Source organism: Danio rerio, chromosome 9 (genome assembly GCF_052040795.2).
Source record: "Danio rerio strain M-AB ecotype USA chromosome 9, GRCz13ab, whole genome shotgun sequence".
In the NCBI taxonomy this organism is placed as follows: domain Eukaryota; kingdom Metazoa; phylum Chordata; class Actinopteri; order Cypriniformes; family Danionidae; genus Danio; species Danio rerio.
In genome coordinates, this window is record NC_141029.1 from 6,199,110 (window position 1) to 6,221,603 (window position 22,494).

General features: G+C 33.0%; 1 protein-coding gene and 1 long non-coding RNA gene across 3 annotated transcripts in view; one reads left to right on the forward strand and one right to left on the reverse strand.

Moving 5' to 3' along the window:
* LOC147842240 (uncharacterized) overlaps nt 1–22,494 on the forward strand; it is a 1,176,585-nt gene that overhangs the window by 406,518 nt on the left and 747,573 nt on the right. The window lies entirely within an intron of this gene.
* Nucleotides 495–22,193, reverse strand: gphra (golgi pH regulator A). 2 transcript variants are annotated; one of them, XM_087267457.1, is made up of 15 exons: nt 22,000–22,193; nt 19,851–19,910; nt 19,664–19,767; nt 19,478–19,584; nt 19,276–19,377; nt 17,230–17,350; nt 15,427–15,507; nt 14,211–14,320; nt 12,906–12,994; nt 10,640–10,732; nt 10,473–10,568; nt 7,973–8,062; nt 7,718–7,783; nt 3,459–3,697; nt 495–780 (listed from the first exon to the last, which is right to left on the reverse strand). In XM_087267457.1, exons 1-14 carry the CDS (start codon nt 22,039–22,041, stop codon nt 3,491–3,493), a joined length of 1,368 nt encoding a protein of 455 aa, XP_087123583.1. In that variant the 5' UTR covers nt 22,042–22,193; the 3' UTR covers nt 495–780; nt 3,459–3,490. The 2 variants fall into 2 exon arrangements, with proteins under 2 accessions (XP_087123583.1, XP_087123582.1); XM_087267456.1 differs by lacking the exon at nt 495–780 and having other exon boundaries at nt 1,160–3,697.

Below are 22,494 nucleotides of genomic sequence, written 5' to 3' on the forward strand. Positions count from 1 at the left end.
TTTCACACTTTAGCTATTAATATGTTTTTAAAATACTGAAAACAACACAAATGTCAGTGCATGTCAAAATTCCCCATGGCCCCAAAACAAACCCTCAGACCCCAGAGGGTTAATGATATATCACAAGAAAGATCATTATCTCAATACTCCTCAACACCCTATATTGCGTGCAGCCCTCACATTGAAAAACACCATTTCAGAGCACTCCAGGGGACTTTTAAACAGTCACTTTGTGCCGGAATTTGCGCTCTGCTTTTCTAAACCATAAATCCCGCCCACTTTCATTTCACTGGCTGTGCAAGTCATTTTGACACTAATGAGCGCTGTGGGAAGGCTGATGCAGATTAGTCTACAAATATACTTTTTAAACCATTTTGGTCATGCTAAAAGTAGAGCAGAGCATGCAAGAATTTTACATTTATCTAATTACTGAAACACTATTAATAATATTATAAACATTAACAAACTGCTAAGAACATTTTAAAACGATAGTTCAATATGCAAAATCATTTTCACTTTTTAATTAGAAAAACTCTTTTCACAATACCGTGAAACCATGATATTTTTTTTTCCAAGGTTATCATACCGCCAGATTCCTATACAGTGCGGGTGTGAAAGGTGGGCGCCCGTGCACATCGCGAAAACAAATTCTGATTTACGAAAACAAAAACTGCACAAATACGTACCTCCCGGGACGTATTTTGCGATCTCCAAAAACGTCCGCGGGGCTACGTTTCCAGAATGAGCCTGGGTTGTCCATTTCTGCTCGATGTACTGTTGCTATGAAAAATTAAATAAAAAAAAATAAAAAACCCAGACAAAACATATATACCTTAGGAACGGTATAACAGAAAACTTTGGCGGTTTTAAAACCTGGACTTTTTCAAACCGGGGTATACCTTGAAACCGGTTATTGTCCCAATTAAAATACATACTTGTGTTTATAAAATACTAGTAGTGATGACTAGGCTGAAATATATATATATATATATATATATATATATATATATATATATATATATATACACACACACACACACACACACACACATACATATATATATATATACACATACATAAATATATATAAATAGAGTTACAGTTACAAAAAAAGCACAGATCCATCACACAAATACAAAGGAATAACACACCCCCAAAGTCATATTAACCTATTGTTTATGTGATTTCAGCATATAATTATGACTTTCACTATCTGAAAAACAGTATTAACATGTGAATCATTACAGTTCTTGAAGAGACCTTGACGAGATGTGGAATGATAGTAACGATTAACAGGAGTCCAACAGTCCGCCGTAACATTGTGAAGATAAATTTATACTGTATCTGATGTCTATTCATGATAAAAGACACCTCAGCAGGAACTGAACTTGCAGATAAACAAACTAGTCAAAAGCGCTCATTTGTTCACCTGCTATGGTAAAAAACAGAACACTTATAGGACTTATTTATTTATTTATTTATTTTATAAAAAAAAAAAAAAAAGAATCTCAATGAGAAAAAATTACACCCAATTTTCATATAACTTTGTCCCTTCCATTTATATACGCTTATAGTCAAGTTTGGGATGGGGATTTATATCTATATAAAATAGTGATGTGATATTTTATGTCATTTATCATTTAATTGTTTTAAAGAAGTCTTTTCTCACCAAGGCTGTATTTATTTAATCAAAATACAGTAAAAAAAAAAAAAAAAAAAAAACCTAACAGTACAAATATTATTTACATTTAAAATTAGATTCGATTTTTACATCTTTTTTATTGTAATTTACTCTTGCAATTCAAAGCTGAATTTCTACCAATTTTCACATACTTCAGAAACCATTATAATATAATGATTAAGATTAATTACTTAATCATTAATAATTACTCTCACAATTATCAATTTCGTTTCCTGCTTCCGTTTGGTGCAAAAAATGGTGGACATTTTTTTAGGATATTTTGATGTAAATAATAAATGAAAAAATAAACTATTATATATATTTTTTCTTTCCTTTTTAACCCGTTTTCTTTTATTTTTTAACTATTAAATGTGTGCCTGATGAATAAAATGAAATCCATTTTTGCTATTTTTTCAATAGTAATTTATTAGATTCCACTATAAAATAAAAAATGAACAAAATAATAATAATAAAAAAAAAATAATAATAATAATACGCAGCCCAATGGTTTTCGAAACTCATGATGATGATGATGATATAAAAAATAATAACAATATAATAATAATAGTAATAAAAAGTATTGATGCTGTTATAATAATAATAATAATAATAATAACAGCAATAATGTTAAAATAATAATAATATTAATAATAATAATAATATAATATCATTACTGTAATAATAAAAATTATAATAACAATATAATAATAATAATAATAATGATAATGATAATAATAATAAGTATTATTACTGCAATAATAATAATAATAACAGCAGTTATGTTAAAATAATAATAAAAATAATAATAATAATAATAATAATTATTATTACTATTATTATTATTATATTATCATTTTAATATCAGTATTACAATGTCACGCATTAATTTTATTATTATTGTTATTAATAATATTAATAATAATAATGAAACTACTTTTATTGTTGCTATTCTTCTTCTTCTTCTTCTTATTATTATTATTATTATTATTGTTGTTGTTGTTGTTATTGCTAAAATAATAATACTTATAACATTATTATTATTATTATTATTATTATTATTATTATTATTATATATTTATTTAATAATAATATTTTATATAATATTATTATTATTATTATAGTAATATGTAATATCATTTTCACTTCTACTATTATTGCTATAATTATTATTATTAATATTTATATTATTATTTATATAATTACTATTTTAGTTGTTATTACTAAAGTAATAATACTTATAACAAAAATAATTATAATAATAATAATAATAATACTAATAATTATAATAAGTATTATTATTGTTGTTGTTGGTTATTATATGCTTCATGAAAATTAAATTAGAATATTATAATGATTTCTGAAGAGTCCTGTCACTAAAGTAATAGTTCTGAAAATACAACTCTGCCTTTAATGACAAAAATAAAATACAATAAAATATTGTTATTTAATTATTGTTAAATAATATTGCTTATTTTTAATTTGTAATAAAAACTAATAATAATAACAATTTTACAATTTTTACAGTATTCATTACCAAATAAATGCAGACTTGGTGACCAGAAATCATAAAAAATGAACATTACAATAACAATAATATTACCAATCCCAAATGTTTGAACAATAGTCTACTCAAATGACATAGAAATGCATCACCGCCAATGAACCCAGACTCAAATAAACACAGTCTCTGGGTCTCTCCTGATTCAGGAAATAAAAACCCACAAAACGCTTACTGCAGGACAAACAGCATAAAAGTCCTTCGAAAACATAAAGCCACCTGAAAGAGTCCCTCTGAGGTCACTGGCGATGTCACAGGGCCATGTGCTTCTCGGGTGCCTGTTTATGTGCCAGGTAGAGGAAGAGGATGCTGGAGAGAGCGCTGACCAAAAAGATCACGTCGAACCAGCGGTGGTAGAAGTTAAACTGCAGTTCACCCAACACCTCTGACACAATACTGCGGTACTCCAGCGGCATGCTCATCCGCATCAGCAGAACAGACGACACAAAATACATGCCCTACAAACACAACGCACATATTTATAAAGATTCATGTTATGTAAAAGACCTTTGTAAGACATTTTAGTAACAATTTAAGGATAAAGATTTAAGGATCATGATGAAGCCATACGATACACAATAATTGTTATAAATTGGACACTTTTGGCACTACCTTTTAAACAACTGGATCTAAAACATTGGTCAGCGAGAAGTTTTTATTCCATTAAAATTTAACAATTTAACATGATCATTCAAAGTATTTTTTAAAATATATTTTAATATATATATATATATAATAATAATAATAATAATAAGTTTTGCCGAATTACAAATTAACATTAGTTAACCCACAATTTGATCTTATTTTCATATTAAAAATTTAAGTAATTTCTAATGCACATTAACTCATAATAGGGCAGATATTGGACAAACCTAGAGTACTGAGGAGGATTATTACATGACATTTGAACTTGAAAACAAACAAACAAACTAACAAACAAATATATTAATAAGCATAGTAAGTAAATAAAAAAATAAACACAAATAAATAACAAAAATGTAATTTATTTAAAACATACTAAACAGATAAGAAGACTAATAACAAAAATAAATAAATAAATAATAAAAATGAACTAAATAAATGAATTGTAATCATTGTGTGATGAAGTTATCATATAAGGTTCTTTATCCGATAAAAAGCTAAACTGTTTTGCATAAAAAGTTATTTTTTAATAAAACTTAAAATTGTATATTACAATTTTTATAATTGTACAATGTTATCAGCATATTATAACTCAAATATAAACTGAAATACATTATTTTTTTTTTTTACTGTGATGATGACAAAGTTCAATTTTCAGCAACATTCAATGCCACATTCAGCAACATTCAATGTTTTGATGATTTTCTGCTTAAAGTTGCTATATTGGTTAATATTTCGCCAAAATATTTTGTGACATATTTTAAACAGCAAAATATTTGCAAAGTGCAAACCCTTTGTCTCACTTTTGATCAATTTAATAAGCCCTTGCTGATAAAAAAACAAAAATACAATTATTATTTTTTTTTAATAACTAAACGTAACAAATAAACAGAAAGTGTATATGAAGACTTTCTGAATATTACTGCTGTAATATATATACACACACACACACACACACACACAAACAACAGTTCTGTCTGGTTCACGAATCTGATTTATAACTATTAGATATTAAAGTAATATCAGCACTCATACAGCTTTCTTACACTTGTGTATTACTCTGCCCACAGGAGTGGCATGCAGAGGACTGCAGTTTGACAAATATTGCAGACGTTGGACAACATAGTGTACATTAGAGGCTTTTTTATGCGAGAACGTTGTTGTTTAGATTACAACTATGCAGTTTACTTATAAGGGAAAGTGCCTATTTTAAATAATCCTATTTTCAGAGATCCAGCGCATTGGCGGCCAGCATGCCATACTGAGCAGAGCAAAGACGGTTGAAGTTCCGCCACAAGATGGTGACAAGGACTGCATAATAAGTCCTTAGGGGCGAAAAACAGCATTTCTTCAGTGTACATTTCAAACTACAGCTGAACAAATCATTACATAACAGGTAAGTGACGTTCTATTCAATCTTTCTCTTTTGTATTTTGTAGTGTTGTATTGATATCATAGTAATCTGGTAGTGTTTGCTTTGCTTTGGCTTTTTCTAGATTAATTACTGTGAAATACCGATTGCAACATAAATACTGGGAAATCTCTGTAGACTAGATTTCATGCCGTTCAGTCTTATAATCTTAATGTCAGCAAAATCACCTGTTTTGTCATCATTTTAGACATTATGCTAGAGAATCATTCAAATACTAGCTCTCAAGTGATGTTGGTGAAGTAGTAATGGCTTCTGCTGTTCTGATGTCAGCTGCAGATGTGCGTGAAGAAGAAAGTAGTTCCTCTCAAAAGAGGGTTTTAAGTCTCCATGTTTGATATCCTTTTTTTTCATATAGACGATTAAGCTGTCGAACTGTTGTATAGACAAAATATCACACTCAAAGCAGTGAGATATGGCTGTATATCGTCACTGGTGGGACACTAAGTCACTCGGCTTGTGTCCTCGGGCCAACGAATGCCTCCCACCAGTACCGATATACAGCCATATTACACTGCTACTCGAGTAATATTGCTAATTTATATATATATATATATATATATATATATATATATATATATATATATATATATATATATATATTAGGGATGTAACGGTATTGTAAATACCGTCATACCGCAATATTAATTTTTTTCGATATTACCGAAGTCGCATGACTCGGTAAAACTATAGGTCTTCTGAGAAAATTTGCTCAGGCGAATGAAGCGAACGGGAGGTAGCGAAAACTACAATCCCCATCATCCCTTGCGGTCTGTTGTCGCTACAGATCCAGTAATGCGGAAATGGAGTGTGCTGCAAGAAGCGGGGATCAAAAAGAGCTGTAAAACTCTAAGGCCCCTTTTACAAGAGTGCGTTTTAGTTTTAAAACGGCGTTGTAGAATGAAAATGATCCGCGTCCACACTCGCGTTTTACCCAGCGTTTCTGAACAGCTCTCCGTCCACACCAAAACGCTGAAAACGCACATCACGTGACCACAGACACTCTCGGGCAAGCGCTCCAGCATGAGATGAGAGCTCTGCTTGTCGGACTGCTCATCACGCATCTCCCGCTGGATCTAATCTCACTATATTTGCTAAACGTGATATTTCATTCATGTTGTTGTCTTTATCTAACGACATAGGCCAATTCCCTGACTTTGGTCATTGGAATCTATTAAGTTACTTGTTCACGGGTAACATGTTTTGGTTAAGCGCAAAGATAAGTTAATGATTAATCCAGGTACATTGACTGATCGCTTGCCTTTATTTCCTACAATGTATAAACTTATTGTATGTTATACTTTTATAATTGTCGATTATTAAAACTGATATTTAGCAAAAGAGAGGGTGCGTTTCGTATTTTCACTGAAATTGAAAGGAGGCAGTTGTTATCGGCTCCGTTTTGTTATAAATATGCACACAGTGAAGATGACGCTCATATATGCAGCACGGCGCCTCAACATTTCTGCTGTCTGTTAAGTTGCTAATATTAAAAAGAAAATAGGCAGTTCCTTAAATCATGTTTACATTTTATTGTTGAGAAAGTGAAACAACGTAGCCAAGGTGATGTGAATGAAGTTATAAAGTACACTGTTCCCTTTGAAGATTTACGCGTGTCCTCGGTATGTTTTCCATATCAAACTGAGAAGGGGGAGACTGCAGCCTTGATCAAACTTGGGAAGTCTTAACTTACAAGAAGAGGATGCGAGACTGAACTGTGTGTGGGCTACTTAATATTGAGGAAAAGCCCCAATCAGATAGGCGAACGTTTGCAGCCCTGCCTCCGTTTTCAGATGTCTCCGTCTTTCCCCATCCACACTGAGACGGAGCAGCAGAGTTTCAGAATGAAAACGGCCTCTCCAGCGTTTTCGAAACGCTCCGTTTTCGGCGCTCAAGAAATAAGTCATATAAGTCATATCTCTCTTGTCCCAGAAACCTCAGTACCAAATGAGAGGTTTTTTTTTCTGTTGCAGGGGACATTGTAAATGCCCAGAGATACCAGCTTTTACCAGATTATATTAATATGATAATTTTCCTTTAAACCCATCTCTATCTAAGTGAGTGAGTGATTAAATGTTGAATGTGATGAGTTTTCAACAATACTAAATTAAAAACTTAAATTTTTTTTTTATATGGTTTAATATTTTTTTTGTTATTAAAATTGAAGTTCCTGTTTCAAAGCTTACAGATAGATGGCTAATTTGTATGTCATTGACACTTTTGGCACTTTTTTGGAGTATTTTCATAAGTTTTGTTTTTTCCTGTAAATGATTCAATAAATACCGTACCGTGACATTGATACCGAGGTATTACCGTACCGTGAAATTCTGATACCGTTACATCCCTAATATATATATATATAAATAATTTTAATATATGATTTTTTTTTCTTTCTTTCACATCTTACCATGATCTGAGCCAAGACGAGCACAATAACATTGGAGGACTTGCTGCTGGAGATGGCGTAGAAAAACTGTCAACAAAACAAAACATGCGCAAAGATATCAACCACAACTCTTTTTTTTTTTTTTTATATATATGAGTTTAGCTGCTCAAGGAAATAATCTTCCCTATCTGAACCAACACACACTAACACACACGTAACATATAATAATTTCCCCTTAAGTGATAAGATAGAATGAAGGTAAAAACGCATTATTACCTTGGTGAGTGTGATTAAAAGGCCTCGTATGGATGTGACTATAATGATTCCCACCAGAATAAAGGAAATGTGCTGAGACCAGAACTTGACCTGTAGGGAAAACAGAGCTTTAAGTTCTTCTGCTCATAAATTAAGAGGCTTTATCCATTAGAAAAAAGAAAGGATGAGCAGCATTTGGGCTTATCAGAGAGAAGCCGGACCCAGATTACACGTTTAAGAGGCTGAATCATTACCTCCTCCAGGGGAAAGATTAAACAGTCATTTAACAGGCTGGGGAACAATTAACTGCCAACTAAAGCAGTAAATGTCAGCTGACAAAGCACACATACACAACCATCGTCAGGAGAGTAAAGTCTAATAACAATAACTGTGTGGAGACATAACTGCTATTATGTACAGTATATTTGTGAATGAGGACTAATAAATGTAATAATTTAAAGTAAAATAAAAAATTTAATCTTAATAAAAATTAAAAAAAAAAAAACAATCTCTCACACACACACACACGCACGCACGCACGCACACACACACACACACACACACACACACACACACACACACACACACACACACACACACACACACACACACACACACACACACACACACACACACACACACACACACTAAAATATACATATACACAACATACTGCTGAGACAATGCAACACTTTAGTTTTAATGTGTCTGCAGTTTTATGAATTGGTCAATAGAAGAAAAATCGTAATAAAGTAAAGTAATTGATAAGATCAAGAGACAATAATAAATGAATAAAGGTTTAATGTATGCAACTTTAGTCATTGAAACATATAAAATACACTATTGTTCAAACATTTTGTTGCAGTAACCTTTATATTTAAAAAGTAATATTTTATTCAGATCGTTAAATTGTTCCAAAGTGATATTTTGTATGTTTCAAATAAAATAATACAGCAAATAAATCACTGCAAAAGCATTTAAAATGGATTTTTCAGTCTATGATATATTGTACCATAATATTGCAGTGATATTAACATACTGTAAATTTAGTAACTACATCATTTTGACTAAGGTATGTCTTTAAAAACTGAAAGAGTACTGCTGACGATACAAACTAACTTTGCCATCTGAATGAACAAACAAAGGGCACTGATCCCACAATTACCAAATCTCTAGAGACAGGACAATCAACTCAAACTGGAACCGCGTCTTTTTTAAAAGGAGACGAGCGACAAATCCGGATTTTACCATTTCTAGATGCAAAAAGCTATCAGGTAAACAATGTTCCTTACAAACGTACTTTTGCCGCATGTTGCATGCACTGTACACGTGAGTCCAGCTGCGCTCTCATAGCGGGGAAAGGAAAACGAAACCTTTGTTGCAGCACATTAATAAATGCAACACTGACGATCCATGTCTCCAAATTCTTGTTCTTCAACTTGTTTTGGCAACACAATGTGGTGTCGCTCTGCCGTCTGAAGACTGTAACAGCTTCATTGAAGCTATCGTGCATATTAATGAAGTTGCAGAGCATACACCATAGAGTGATTGGTTAGAACAAAGTCTTTCTCATGAATTAATGCTGCACACTCAGAGACGTCACGATGCACTCGCAAGTACAGACAGCCAGTCTACATGCTGGAATACACACAAATATCTAATCACTGTGACAAAGCTTCAAAAATTAGTTTCAAACCAAAAGAACGAATTTGCTCAAAATAATGCAAAAACAACCAATTTTCACTTTTTTGTGAAATATATGTGTCCTAATAGTGTTTTAGCAGCATGGGACACATATATGACTCAACAGCTCATATGTCAACAGCTCAAAAAAAATGTGTTTTGGTGTTACTTGACAACTTTTACTATTGAAACCATTTTACTATTTTCCTAAGTGTATATAATCGATAGGTAACTACTGTAATCGTTTTATACCTTCAGTATTACCTTTGCTTGAAATGATCCGATCTAATCCAGTTTACATGAAATAAGCCTGCTCCCAAGTAGGTTTGCCCTACCAGACCGGATGAGTTGTGAAGAACGAAACAATCCTGGATCATGTCAAATCGTCAATAACCAAATCCAGATAATTGAGTAATCCACGTACGTATGAGGAACAGACCCATAGACTTCATAATTGTTGTCTAATTAATCAAAACGGAACAAAATTGGTCTGCTTATTTGTTATTTTCAAATTGTGCTTTAGTCTGATTTAAATGACAGCAAAAAACTGTGATTTGTTAGTAACATTTTACTAGTTTAATTATTATTGCTTTGAGAAGCCCATTTTACATTGTAGATGTTACTACTTTTAATTTATTAATCCAGCTTTGTTATTAATAATTATTGTTAATATGACCTAATAATAATAATAATATACAAATATTTATTTTGTAAAAATGTGAACCAATATAAAAAAGAAAGAAAAACAATAAATCAGAACTAACAATGTATTATATGCATGCAATATAATTTAATATGCAAAGGCTTAAAATATTCAGCCAAATATACTTATGCATACATCAAACTGAATTCCAAGATAGTTGACGGTGATCTCGATTCCCCTCGTCACCGGGTCAGTCTTCCCCACGCGGTCAAACACTATGTTTATAGTGGCCTATTAAAAACAAACCAATTAAAGGGCATTCTTATAATGTTCAAGTGTATGCCAAAAATATTGACACTCACCATGAATATTTTCCACACACAGTAGATGGAGAAGAAATACCCTAAGAAGTTGAAGTATTTCCCTTGAAATGTTTTTGAGTATTCTATCCGCTCCTGAGAATGCAACAACATAAGATTTTTTTTTTATTAAAATATTTATTTGAACAGTTGAAGACAAAATAAATAGCCTTACTTTGAAATTTGAATTCTTTTTCAAATACTTCCCAAATTATATTTAACGGAGCAAAGACATTAGCCCCTTTCACACATACAGACCTTTCCGGAAAATTACCGGCAATTTTCCGGAAAGGTTGTATGTGTGGACAGGTCCTTTTTGAAAATACCGGTAAATTCGTTCTGGCTATTTTCCGGAAAGAAAAGTTGTAACATTACCGGCAATTTGCCGGAATGCTGTGCTGTGTGAATGCAGAAGGAAGATTGCCGAAAGAGTGTGTGCACGTCTAGAACGTGCTGACGTGAGACGTCTGCTTTAGCCAATCAGAACAGTCAAACGCATTCACGTCCGCGCGGTTTATGAGAATAAAAGCCTTTGAATATTTTTTTCCAGACACATTTAGCTGCTAGAAGTTAGTCAGGTAACGTTTATATGTTCTTCTTAATGCCAACTGTGTAAATAATCATCGATAAGATGCTTATGATAAGCCGTTGTTTGTTTACCTTCAAGCTTTGCATGTGCCTGTGAAACAGCCTGTGAGCGCCAGCACACACACATATTATGAACATCTTGACATGCGAAAGTGATCCTGCGAAAGTTGTTCACAATATTGATCATCCACAGAGTTTGTAATTTAGTCAAATGTTTACAAATACAAGCGCAGCCGTTTAAACTCATTTGTGGTTAATGATGTCAGAATTTACCGGTATTTTGGAATGGATGTGTGAATGCTCTTTTCCGGAAAAATTCCGGAACGTCCTCACCTGTGTGAACAGCACTTTTTTTGTAAATACCGGTAAAGTCGTTCCGTAAATTTTCCGGATATTTACCGGTATCACTGTGTGAAAGAGGCTATTATTTCGGTTATTTCCTATTGTCTTTTTTACATTGTAATAAGTATGAATTATTTTTATTTGGCTGGAATAAAAAATACATACAGGGCTCAGCGTACATGAGTACACCCCGCGCAAACATCTTTTTCAAATTAATATTTTGTATATGATACATGAGCAATATCACACTCGTAGCAGTGCGATATGGCTGTATATCGGCACTGGTGGGAGCATGCGTTGGCACAAGGCCGCAGACCGAGTGTCTTAGTGCCCTCACCAGTGCCGATATACAGCCATATCGCACTGCTATGAGTGTGATATTGCATTTATACAACAGTTTGACGGCATAATTGTGTATATAAAAACTAAATCAAACATGGAGAGTCTCAAAAACCCTTTTGTATGAGGAACTACTTTCTTCCGCGTTGGATTCAAATCATAAGCTGACAGTTAAACAGTTGAGCAAGCATCTTTTAAACTTTAGATCTGTAGTGTCTGCTTTTAGCTGGATGTATGTGGGCGGAGTAATACACAAAGGGTAAAGAGGCTGTACGGGTGCTGATATTACTTAAATATATCACAGCTATCAGCCAATCAGATTTGAGAACCAGACAGAACTGTTGTATAATATACAATATTATATTTGTGCATATAGACCATTTCAATGTGATGATGTCATCGGCCCATGAACATTTTCAGCTTGTTGTCAAACTATTTCATAGCTGTAACAAAAGTCAATCCAATCATAACGTTTAAACCACTGTCATAACATTATTTACAAATATGTGTAGCTTTCAGGATTCTCTAAAGCTATGATAATTAAAAAATAAAACAGGAAATACTTTGGGACCATTGTTATTGTTTACATCTGTCAAAATGGTCTACAGATCTGATTAGTCAACACTGAAGCCAATTCTGCTGCTAATCTAACAAAATACTAACATTTAATATTTAATAAAACATTTAAAAAGAAGAAAAAATAAAGAGAAAAAAAATTACATTTTGTAAGTATTTTTTTATTATGTAATGATTTATCTTTCCATTTATAAACACGTTCTGTAACCAAAACATCATTTTAATAAATATAGTTGTTTAATAAATCTGTTTTGTTAAAATTTTCACTGAGAAATAAATAGACAATTTTTGTCTTAAACTATATGCATGTACACGTGTATTTATCTATTTAATGAAATGACCATGTTTTAAGCAGCTTGATAACTCCAGATGACCCCTATATACAGTAATACACCTGTGATGTTCTGTTATATTCAGTAAATACCTTGGTTGCCTGCAGATCTACAGTCTCCAAGAAAAGCTGTCTGCTGAGTTCCTCCAGAGCATCCACTTCCTGCTGGATCAGAGACAGATCTACAGTGCCAGAGTTAAGAAGCAATCTTCAGAGGATCCAAACACTGAGCCAATGAACCGCAGCCACAAAACATGAGTGCTCTCGGCCTCAGAAACAATGAGCAGCATAACACAAAGCTATAAAAATACGACTCAGACTACAGTGTTTAATCAGAAGCCAATTTTAAAAAGTATTCAGCTTATTCTGCAAAACACTATTTTTATTGTCATCAAGTCAGATTATACCATGTCCGGCTAGATAAAATCTTGACAAGTCATTGCATGAATTCTACAACATGTAGAATGTTGGTGATGATGTTGTGAAGTGGCATCAGTTGTTGTGCTGTATGTCACATTACACAAGAAGAAACAATTAAATCTTCAAATTCTGATGCCCATTTGTTGTATAGAAATCCACATGAACCCATATGTAAAATAAATGAAAATCTGAACAAGGTTTTAGTCTGTGCAGCAGTGGAGAAATTAGAGCTGCTGGATTTACAACATGTTAATTCATCGACATCTGCTGAAAAACATGAAGGTATGTGGCTGTTTAAATGTTCTAATATTCTAAACAGTGTGCATCTTAAGTTAATACAGCACATCGTTCAATCATACTTAGAAATAATTATTATTGCCATCTCCAGAGACATCAGTGTGTATTTTACAAACCATGAATATTAAGTGTTACAAGTACATGTGTATTGAAATGTCTAAAACCTCAAATAAATGTTATTCTTATGAAAACACTGATACAATTTGGTTTACGACAAATGCTGCACACACTTGCGAGAGAACAGATTTGAATTTAACAGCTGATCATGTGGCACAATGAACGTTCTGGTAAGATTGCACACTTCAGGAACCAGCCAATGCTTATCACATCAGTGTGCTCGTACACAACAAAGGGTTAATAAATTACAAAAGTACTTTGTTTCAGCCTGGTTGGTAAAAACCTTTGGCGTCATGATGTTTACTAACAGTGAAACACTGCTCAGGCATTTCCAATTGATTTTTACCACAAACAAGAAACGAAAAGGAACTTTGCTGCAAGCACATCATGGCTTTAATTGTCCTGATATACAGGCTTTGCTAAGACACTTAGGGCACAGTAGTGGTGAAATGTGATCTCAGTAACTCTCCAGCTATTAAATGAGGCTGAAGAGGGCTTGCTTTACTAATTCAGGATCCGTGCTATTAGCCTGCAGCCTTATTTTAAGTGGCTGATTAAGGATACTCTCACTGCCTGATGGTGAAGAGGTCACACTCTTGATCATCCCCCAGAATCCTGTCTGTTTATTCTGCTCTTCTCCTCGCTGGTACATCTGCCTTCTTGTCATGGCAATCCTTAAAAGGCACATTGAACAATGTAATATAACACATTTGTAAGACAGTAAATGCATGAATTCTAAATATATGAAGAATAAAGTATTATACCTATATATAACCAATCATTGTACACAACATTAATACTAAATAAAAACATAATTTAAAAAAAATAATGACAACATAATAATAAGAACAAAACATTGATAAATCTTAAAACAAAAAACAAATACAGACCTGGTATATATATCACTGACATTTAAAGGCTTAACTAGGTTAATTAGGTTAACTAGGCAGGATAGGGTAATTAGGCAAGTTATTGTATAACGATAGTTTTTTCTGTGGATAATCGAAAAAAACATAGCTTAAAGGGGCTAATAATTTTGACCATAAATTACATGTTAAGACAATGCAAAGACACAAACAGACAACCTGCGGTGCGATACACTCAAATGAGACGGCGCAAATGATGCTATTTGTGCAAATGAAGTGGTGTATGTTGAGCATTTTGCGCAATTGAGGCAATTAACGTGCGCATCGTATATTTCGGTCGAGTTTAGAAATCTGAACTTCAGCAAACATTCTTGCCACATTAACCAATCAGGAGCTTGCTCTTGCGAGGGCGTGATTATGATGTAGCACCTCTTGTTGGTGTCCCAGGGAAAAAATCCCCCTGCCGACACCAACAACATTTCATCAAACTGGGCTCGGCTAAGTCAGAAGCACCGCTGAAATCTTTCATCATCCAGGTGAAGTTTCTGAAGGAGTTTATGAACTTATAGAGCTGGGTGCACCTCTGAAAGGATCTAGTGGACTCAGACATGACTCCAAACAAATCAACGCTGTTTTTTTAGCCACCATAAAGCACATAAACGCATCCATTCTCTCAATAAAAGTTAGCAATGAAGCTAGAGTCATTGCTATGACTCTGTCTCCAGAGCACAGAAGCCCTGCCCATCATGCGAATCCACGTCTGTTGTGAAGTGAATTTGAGGCGCGAATGAAGTGGATATGATGCGCGAATGAAGCAAGTAAACTCAAAATGTTCAAGCATTTATTTATGCACAAGCAGCGCGATTTATCTGTGCTTGCCATGTCTGATGTGAACACAGCATTATATTACTTACCTTTTCTTTTTACTGACAATCATATCCATAGTTTGTAGGAGTCTTCTCTCAAGAGCCAAGATATCACTGTCTGTCACATTCCTGAGTAAACAAAGCACATTCATTTCTTCTAGCATACAAAAAAATAAAACATACTCTCCCCAGGTCAGGACTACAAATGTCATATTTCTTTTTTTTTATTCAACAAAACAAGCATAAGCCTAGAAGATGGTGCTACTTTCCCTTATGGTGAATGCAGAAAGTGACTGTGTTATCATCAATAATGTTACTTGTTTAGCACAAGTGTTCATTACATAACAAAAACTAAATATTACCTTTGAAATGTTTTGAATTTATACTTCGTTTTCTTTGTTTGCTTGTTACTACACCCGTACAAAACGCTAAAGTCCAGCATCTACACATCTGGCACACTGTCTTGACTAGTGCGGTTGAATGACGTTAGTCCTGGGAGTACTGTACAAATGTTGGAGGGCTATTGACGCATGTTCTGTATGTGATTTCTAGTGTATATAGCTATGGTAATTAAACCTAAAAAACAAGACCTTCTTTGACTTTCAAGGTTGTCTAAGAAAGCCAGTAGACTGAGTTGTATGTTTATAAAATAAATATAAATGTTACATACCACAGATAGTAATATTCTGAACTACAACTTCATTGTGTCAAGAAGAAAAGGAAATAAGTCAAGCTATAATCTCACAAAGCCAGATCTATATAATCCACATGCATGAGCATGTGTGAGCAATATATAAATCTGACTGCAGTTCGCTAAATAACAACCAGTGTAGCTATTAACAAGGGTTTCTGAATACTCACATAGATAGTTTAAAGAGTATCTATTATGGGTTTTAAAAATGACCTTCCATGTGGTGTGTAACACAACTCGAAGTGTAGTGAAATATCAAGCTAAGACCTAAATCTGAATGTGCACAGTGTTTAAAACTATTGATTCATTTATTAAAGAGTCAAAAATCAAAATCAAATCCTCAAAATAGCAACGCGCCAGCAATGCACCTTAACACAGCTTCTTTTTTAGACCGTAACGCCTATGGGCGCACATATGAATGCAAATGTATTTGTTATTTAAACAGCGTGGTGCAATATGTCAAAACAAAACTTGGGTCAAGCTTAAACTAGCAAACAACATTTGCGTCATGCCTTGCGCCGCGTGTATGATAGGGCCCTAAATGTCTTAGTTTTCTGAAAATAAACAAAAGTCTATGAACGACACGAGGGTGATAAATTTATAACAGAAATATAAAGTTAAAGTTCTTTTTTAAATATTTACCAAATGATGTTTAACAGCAAGGAAGTTTTCACAGTATGTCTGATAATATTTTTTCGTCTGGGGAAAGTCTTATTTGTTTTATTTCAGCTAGAATAATAGCAGTTTTTAATTTTTTAAACACAATTTTAAGGTAAAAAATATTAGCCCCTTTAAGCTATTTTTTTTTTAATAGTCTACAGAATAAACCATTGCTATACAATGACTTGCCTAATTACCCTAACCTGCCTAGTTAACCTAATTAACCAAGTTAAGCCTTTAAATGTCACTTTAAGCTTTATAGAAGTGTCTTGAAAAATATCTAGTCAAATGTTATTTACTTTTATCAAGACAAAGATCAAATAAATCAGTTATTAGAAATGAGTTATTAAAACTATTATGTTTAGAAATGTTGAAAAAAAAAATCTTCTCTCCGTTTAACAGAAATTGGAGAAAAAATAAACAGGGGGGCTAATAATTCTGACTTCAACTGTATATAATTTTGGGGTGAACTAACCCTTTAAAGTGTAAAGCAAAGTTACCTTAGGAAATATGACATGTATGTGTACGGACAGTTCACAGCACCAAAACCGGACAGTAAAGCCATTAGAGTGACCCCAATGACCCCCACGCGACTGATCAGTTGCTCAATGGACAGAATACCTGAAAACACAAGAAAGAGATGCACGTCTACATATTAGACTGCTGGACAATTTATTAATTGTTATAATTAATATCTGTACTGTACTAATGTACACTACTTGCCTCAATAATTGGTGGTAAATATATCAAAAATACATTTAATAAATAAGATCAATTTACTCATGATCCATTAGTAACCTTTTTTCTTACTTTTTACATTTATTCATTTGGCATATACAGTTAAACAAAGTGACTTATTATTGAGAACAATAGAAGTTATCAAAACATCAAAATGACAACAATTGCAATTAAATATAAAAACACTCTTATTTTAATTAAATGTTGTTTAACACACTTAAAAAAAAAAAAAAATGCAGCGTAGGCAAAAGCAGTTTTAAACACAAAATACTGGTACACCGAATGTTGATTTAATTCAGGTAATTATTAAATAAAATCTCACATTTTTACACAAGTGCCTAAAACATAGGTAAGATTCTTGGTTATTACCACTGTTTTATTCTAAATGAGAAGTTTAGTTGTCCAATTGCAAATGTAAATGACCAGGGGTGTGTTTCCCAAACAACAACGTAACTCGCGGCTGGACTATCATAGTATGATGCATCGTTTGGGAAAAGAACGATGTAGTGACGAGTGTTTCCCAAAACCCGTAGTTTCTCTGTCGCAGATCCATCGCTTGAACCACGTTAGTTATAATGTAAAATGCCCATAATGATGCTCTAAACTGGGTGGAGTAACTACTTCTTTAGAAAAAAAAAAACATAATTGATTTGTGCAAATGATATGTTTTACACGCACATACATTTAAAATAAACTCCAATATTAGATTTGATAAAAAAATGCACTCGCTTTCCATATTAACTGAAGTATATGTAAATGGCACATAGAGCCCGTGTTTCCTTTACAAGTATTATTGAGAAGTTGAACATTATAAATTCAATTCTAAAACATATCACTTACAAAAGCTAACACGTATTCTAATATCATATATAAATCATATAAATAAATAACGAGGCTATTTATTATAAAATGAAATGTAATATTTATTAGAAATAAAAAACATACTTTAATAATAATAATATTAATAATATTTATGATAATGAATATATATTGTTTATTTATTTTTTTGAAAAGTCTACTTTTACAATTTGACACATGTAAACCACTGCAGAGAGTTCTAACCAGCAGGCCATTGTCATATACAGTCCAGATATTTAATAAATAACCTACTATAAATTAAAATAATTAACGTATGCTTTTTGTTTTCACAAGCTTTGAAGACGTCACATAAATTCCGCTTTTAAATAATAGGTCACATATAGCTTTCGCCATGAGGCTGTGTTCAAAATGACTTCAATGTTTTTAAAGTGCACTGCGAAGGGAGCACAATTGTAAACATGAAGATCGCTAAAACTGAACTGTAAAAATAATTTGGAAGCAAATTACACCTAAGAGAGATGACCGTAATGTTTTTTTTTTTTTTTAATAATTCCAACTTTGAATGTTAGAGTGTTCTAAATGAATAAGGCATAGGTGGGATAAGTGGTAATAGAACACAGCCAGGAACTATGTTTCTAACTACAGCTTCAGAGTAGTAGTTGCGAGTGCTCAAGTTTGCGACGTAGTTTGCGAATGTTTGTTGGAGCGACGGATTTGTGGAAACGGCAAATCAACAAACTATGTTTGTAATGACGGAACTTGCGACCTTAGTTGGCTAACGATGGTTTTGAGAAATGCACCCAAGAGCAATTTAAGCAGAAATTAACATGGAGATTTCTTTAGCTATCAAAATTAGCAAAGGAGCAATAATGTGTAATTTCAATTTAGTTACTCAAAAACATCTGTATTATTTATATATGCATAAAAAATAGACAAAAAAGTAACCAGAGTTTTAAAAGGTTTTGAATTAAAAAACAAAAATAGCCTACCATGTTTGGGACTGAGTATAGGAAAAGGATCGCCCAGTTTCCAAAAGAAATACATGAATGTAAACCAGACCACACATGAAAAAAGCAACCTCTGTCTCTGCACTGTAAGAGCGAAGAAAACAAATATGAGAAATATATAGGAGAAAGCTGTGAGCAAACTAGTAGAAAAGCTTACAGAATATAAAAAGACAAATATACTTACATAAACGTATATTACTGACCACAAAGTAGCCAATGTAGAAAGGCACCACAAATATCAGAACCAGCAATATTACATACAAATTCAGCTTCCAGTGGAAATACCTGGACCTGTTTACAAAAAGAATGTCAATATTTGATCTACGTATCTCATAAATGGAGCCCCCCAAAATTTTCACAAAACACTTACGAGCTGCTCAATGCACCAAGGATCTCAAAGATAATGAGCTCAAACATTGTGCAAGAGAAGGCGAACGTGATGGAGAACACCACCTGCACCACATACTGCCGAACCTGATGAAGAAAAGAGACACATCACTGACGCTGCACCTGTAAAGTAACAAACTGCTCCAAATCTGCAATCTTGTGCATCATACCTCATAATCTTTAAACAACTGACGCATGAAAAACAGCCACCCAAATCCAAAAAACAGCACCTGTGTACAGAAAAAATAAATAAAACATGTTAGTTGGAGTGTCTCTTACACCATCAAAACCAAACATCCTACATAACATATATATATATATATATATATATATATATATATATATATATATATATATATATATATATATATATATATATATATATACAACAGTTCTGTCTGGTTCTCAAATCTGATTGGCTGATAGCTGTGCGATAATCTGCAATAACAGAACTCCTACAGCCTCTTTACCCTTTGTGTATTACTCCACCCACATTCAGCCAGCAAAAAGCAGACACTACAGATCTAAAGTTTAAAAGATGCACACTCAACTGTTTAACTGTCAGCTTATGATTTGAATCCAACGCGGAAGAAAGTAGTCCCTCATACAAAAGTGTTTTTGAGACTCTCCATGTTTGATTTTGTTTTTATATACACAATTATGCCGTCAAACTGTTGTATAAACGCAATATCACACTCATAGCAGTGCGATATGGCTGTATATCGGCACTGGTGGGGGCACTAAGGCATTTGGCCTGTGGCCTTGTGCCAACGCACGTCTCCTACCAGTGCCGATATACAGCCATATCACACTGCTACTTGTATGATATTGCTCATATATATAGATTAAAATGGCTCATTTTAATTCTGCCGAAGGCATTTAGAATACATGTGCTACCCAAATAATAAGTCTTAAAGAACGGGTTTCTCAAGCCAGGTGTCGCATTAGATCAGGGGCTCATCTCCTGTTTCTAAAATGCATCACAAACTGCTTGAGAAACTGTTCTACTATGATAATTGGTGATGAAAATAAATGATGTTCAATAACATGTACTTGTGTTTACTAACTGTTTATTCAGTTAAACATATATTTTGAACTGTAGGCCTACATAAGCTAAAACAGCAAATTTTGTTCACCTTAATGCGACTAAAGTCATAACCAAACAGAAATGGAATTAAATGCTTTAAATGGCAACATGTTTATTTACTATTTGGAAGAAATGTCATCAGTAGTGTTAGAATAAATACAAATAATTCACTCAAACACATATCTATAAATCCTAAATCCAGAGAAACTGATCATTTTCAACTGGAAAATAACTTTTTATTAATAACATTTTACAATCCTTAACCTCTCTAGAAGACATCTCCAAGTTACTCATGACAGCAAAAGCAAAATGACAGATAAATAAGAGTTTATTGAGGTTAAAGAAGTTGGTTTTATATTCTCACATTTATTCAGTAACAACTTATGACACACTCTCAATATATATTTCAGTAAATATTGCTTCATCAATGCTTTCGAAGTTAAACAAATAATGTAAAACATGCCACTTTTTAGTCTTTGTTATTTTAACCAATTGTCTGTTTATGCTTTAAATGGCAACAAGTTTGTTTACTATTTGGAAGAAATGCAATTAGTAGTTTTAGAATAAAAAATAAATAAATGTTCTACTGAAACACGTATTTATAAATCCCAAATCCAGAGAAACTGATCATGTCCAACTGTAAAATAACTGTTTATTAATAACATATTACAATCCTCTCTAGAAGACATCTCCAAGTTACTCATGACAGCAGAAGCAAAGTGACAGACAAATAAGTGTTCATTGAGGTAAAGTTGTTTTTTTTTATTCGCACATTTATTCAGTAACAACTTATGACACACTCTCTATATTGTTTACCATGTTACTTTGGATATTCGGACTGAAATCACATGTAAGGATGACTTCCAAACAGCGTTAGCACTGTTTATTTGACTGTGAACAATGCTGTGCTTTAATAGTCGTTGGCTGCTAGTATGATTTCACTACTTATAATTAGCAAAATAAACAAATAAATAAATACTTGAAATTATATTATAAAGAAGAAAGTCCGAATTATACTTTTATTGTAGTGTCCAAAAGTAACAGAGAAAGACCTGTATTTATTACATATACATACCGTGTGATATTAGACTTTAGCCAGGCACATAATTAAGACACTACATTATTTGTAAATGTCAAACGATATTTACCTTTACACTGAATGTGTTTCTTTGTAAGCGTTTTTCATCTTGATATGCATTTAACGTTAATAATGAAAGAGAGATGAGACTTACCTGAGAAGTGAACATAATCACTGAATCTACGAAGAAAGACATGGCGCGTCATGTGTTATGAACTTTATCATGCAGAAGCTTATCATACATTTATACAATTATACATCTGTTTATAAATAAACACAATATTTAACAGAACAAGTGGGCGACTGAGCTGTCAGGATGCTGACGTCACGGCATGAAGCTTTTCCGGCGCGGTGTAATGTCGTCATAAACTATTTCAGGATTTGAGCGCCAGAGGGAGGCATCACCTAAACAAATTTAGCAAGACATACAGATAATGGCAAACACTTCTTCCAAAATATAACACTTTTGGATATAGCACTGTTGTTCTAAATCTAAAGCTCTATCATGAGCTTATATACAATCCAATACAATTTTCTACAATTGTCTGCAGTCATCCGCTGAGAGGAGTAACAGGTAGGCTACACTGTAAACACCAAAGACATGAAACAGAAATTATTCATTAGGCCAAACATTTCTGCTGCATACAGT

Excerpts from the sequence above, each read along its gene's own strand:
- gphra (XM_087267457.1), bottom strand. The coding sequence starts at position 22,041 with ATGTCTTTCTTCGTAGATTCAGTGATTATGTTCACTTCTCAG. Across the intron at positions 19,378-19,477 it reads GGTCAGTAATATACGTTTAT|TGCAGAGACAGAGGTTGCTT; the intron begins GTAAGTATATTT and ends TCGCTCTTACAG. Across the intron at positions 15,508-17,229 it reads TACATGTCATATTTCCTAAG|GAATGTGACAGACAGTGATA; the intron begins GTAACTTTGCTT and ends TTGTTTACTCAG.